Source organism: Opisthorchis viverrini (genome assembly GCF_000715545.1).
Source record: "Opisthorchis viverrini unplaced genomic scaffold opera_v5_148, whole genome shotgun sequence".
NCBI classification, from domain to species: domain Eukaryota; kingdom Metazoa; phylum Platyhelminthes; class Trematoda; order Opisthorchiida; family Opisthorchiidae; genus Opisthorchis; species Opisthorchis viverrini.
In genome coordinates, this window is record NW_008751805.1 from 1,155,776 (window position 1) to 1,158,544 (window position 2,769).

The 2,769-nt window shown below is 43.0% G+C and overlaps 1 protein-coding gene across 1 annotated transcript; it reads left to right on the forward strand.

Moving 5' to 3' along the window:
* Positions 1-475: 475 nt before the first annotated feature.
* On the forward strand, positions 476-1,444 carry T265_06866 (hypothetical protein; the record flags this gene model as incomplete). The annotated part of the gene is made up of 1 exon (XM_009172248.1): positions 476-1,444. The coding sequence occupies one exon, from the start codon at positions 548-550 to the stop codon at positions 1,442-1,444; it is 897 nt and encodes a 298-aa protein (XP_009170512.1).
* Between the last annotated feature and the right edge of the window lie 1,325 nt (positions 1,445-2,769).

Here is a 2,769-nt window from a genome sequence, read left to right on the forward strand (position 1 = left end):
GCATTGACCTGCATCGTCCTTTATGACAAAATGACAGCTATGTACAATCTCTTGTATGAATTCCTCTGTGCACGTGCAAATTTGGACAATGCATCCATCTGTTAAATCATTGGAAGAAACGTTTTTCGGAACCAAGGCATTCACGACCACATTTTCTCAGTGACGTCACTAACACGCCTTGCTTGATCTAAAAAGAGAACCGCGAAGCATGCCAGTTGCGTAGGCTGAACACACGCGAAGCGGGTGACGCACACTGTAGCGAGTTGATTGAACTAGAATGTCTGGACCAATCAGCTTTCTGCTTAAACATTGATCCACTAGAATTCTGTCAAATAAACAGCGTATCGTACTTTGCATAGCTGATGTGGCAATGAGTGACGATTGGTTTATATAACAGATTGCTTTTCTATGGAGGTCAACTGCACGGTCCCCCATATACAGCACAGCAGCCTTGCTCAAAGTCTGACCGACATAGCTGAATTTGCGTTCAAATAGTGTGAGGCGGCTCACGCGAATCATTTCATCTCAGTTATCTACTGCCAGACAAATGTTTGTGTCCAAACCCAACTGCTTAGATCCACTGTGGATAGATATGTCCCCTACTGCGTTGGAACTCATATTACGAATATCTATAAGCAAGCTACAAATTCTACGGAACAGCATGCAGCCAACGGCGGAGCTTACAGTTTTGCGCATGACCTCATACGGCGAGAAACCTGTCGTCGCGGAAAATTCGAAACATGATGTACATCAGCCTAACCTCAACAAAGAACCAGTGAGAGCACGCTTCCGTCAGCGTACGGTTAGTAATGGGTTATTTCGCAGTCTTATGATCACGATTATTGGGAAGAAAGCTCGATCAGTTCTCGTTCATGAACAGATGAGGAACAAAAGCGCCGTGGATGTACACCAAATTCCCATCAGAAACGTTACTCCATACGCCAGTATTAGCAAAGCATCAGGTTCCCCTATGAGCTATTCTGAAGTGGACCGGAAAATCTCGCGTTTCAGTGTACCAGTACCATGCGAAGCAAATTTAACAACCTCGAGTTCGGCGGATTATTTGAATCAAAACCCAACGCGCCCCACCGAATGCCCTAAACGTCCCGGTGTTTTGTTGACAGATGTGAGCACGACTAAGCCAAAACAATTCAAGTGGGATACACCGATTGTTCTCAATCTACCACAGGAAAAACGAATTGGAGAAATCTGTCAAAATTTAGCGCTGACCAAGCCCAAACCAGCAGAAGCAAATGACACACTTTTCTTGTCTGAATCCTCCGAACCTTTAGATGAATCCATCTGTTTTGGGATCATTCGCCCAGGCAATCCCCCTCTACAGCTGCCAGGAGACAACTCCGTTGCAAAACATACAGGTTCAGGAGACATACGGTTGGCAGTACTCGATGGAGTCTCCCTGATGTTGGTGGATGGTGTCACTTAGATGAACAGTCAATCCTAAGTCATTCATTATCCCGGTTTCAAGGCTGGAAGTATTGTTCATCAACTGTAAACAAATACAGCGACTATTGAAATCTCAGGGACTACTATCGTCAGCTCTCGCTGGCTTCATCTGTGATACACACTTTCAATACTGTGTAAATGACGCTCTGCTGTACAGCGCAAGTGCATTCATAAGGTTTACTTCAATGAGCAGAAAGATGACTTGTTTGAATTGGTGATTCTATCTATGGTCAGTGAATAAAGGGACTTTTTGTCACAAGTTCGGCCCGGATGAGATGCGTGAATCCAGTTTCATTAGAAGGCAGCATTGGATCTGTTTCATATCGTTAGCTACTGAATATGGCGTATCTTAAACCAAATTCCAAACATTCGTGAGAATCCTCCCGGAAAGTATATTGTCGTCACATCCAATTGCCTCTCACATGTAGTGCATTTTAACGCTTTAACTAACGAGACTGATGGATGAAATCTAGTTTAAAAACACGAAACGGAATGGAAAAAGAGTCAGTACGTCCGGATGCCTACACAAGTTCTCGAGTGTCATCTCGGGTGTTAGTTTTCTGGTAGCACAGCCATACAAAGGTATATTGATCTTTCCTATCATGCGTATACCAGAAAGCCGGCAAGTTGGTGGCGCTACGTACCAGAAGCAAATTACTCTTTTTTTCTATCTTGGTACCCATTTCTTAGGTAGTGCGATCATGAAAATTTTGCCCGCATGAGCTTCATTCAGCTAACGACAAACTTCTGCACATGATCAACCATCAGTACAGCACTACCATTTTATATGGATCAATGATTCAGTGATTCAGGTTGCCACCGGTGGGTTGTGGATGATCTTAGGAAAGGTTTAGCAACAGGTATAAATAATTTGATACAGACTTGAGTAAGCATATGTTCATCTTGTTCTACCTATGATATGAGTTGAATCGAGACAAAAGTCCGTGGAAATTGATTTTGGTTGTATGAATCTCTGATCATAATGTGTAGGGAGCTTTGAAAACAAAAGGGGAAAAGTCACTGCAGATCCCGTAAAAATTGATGCAAAATCATCTTGTCTCATATACTATGCACTCTCCAAACTTGGACTGGTGACAAAGTCCAGTAAATTATTGACCGATGACTTTTGGATAACACCGGGTCCAATTTTATTAACAGGCAATTATGTGCACTGTTTGCAAAGAATTGGCGTCTCGGATTTATTGCTTTTTGTCTTGTCACAGTGCAATGGAAGGTTTAGCTTTACGAGCAATTCTGACTCCACCTTCCTGAGATCGTTCCTATCCTTCTGCTTGGTTATCTAAC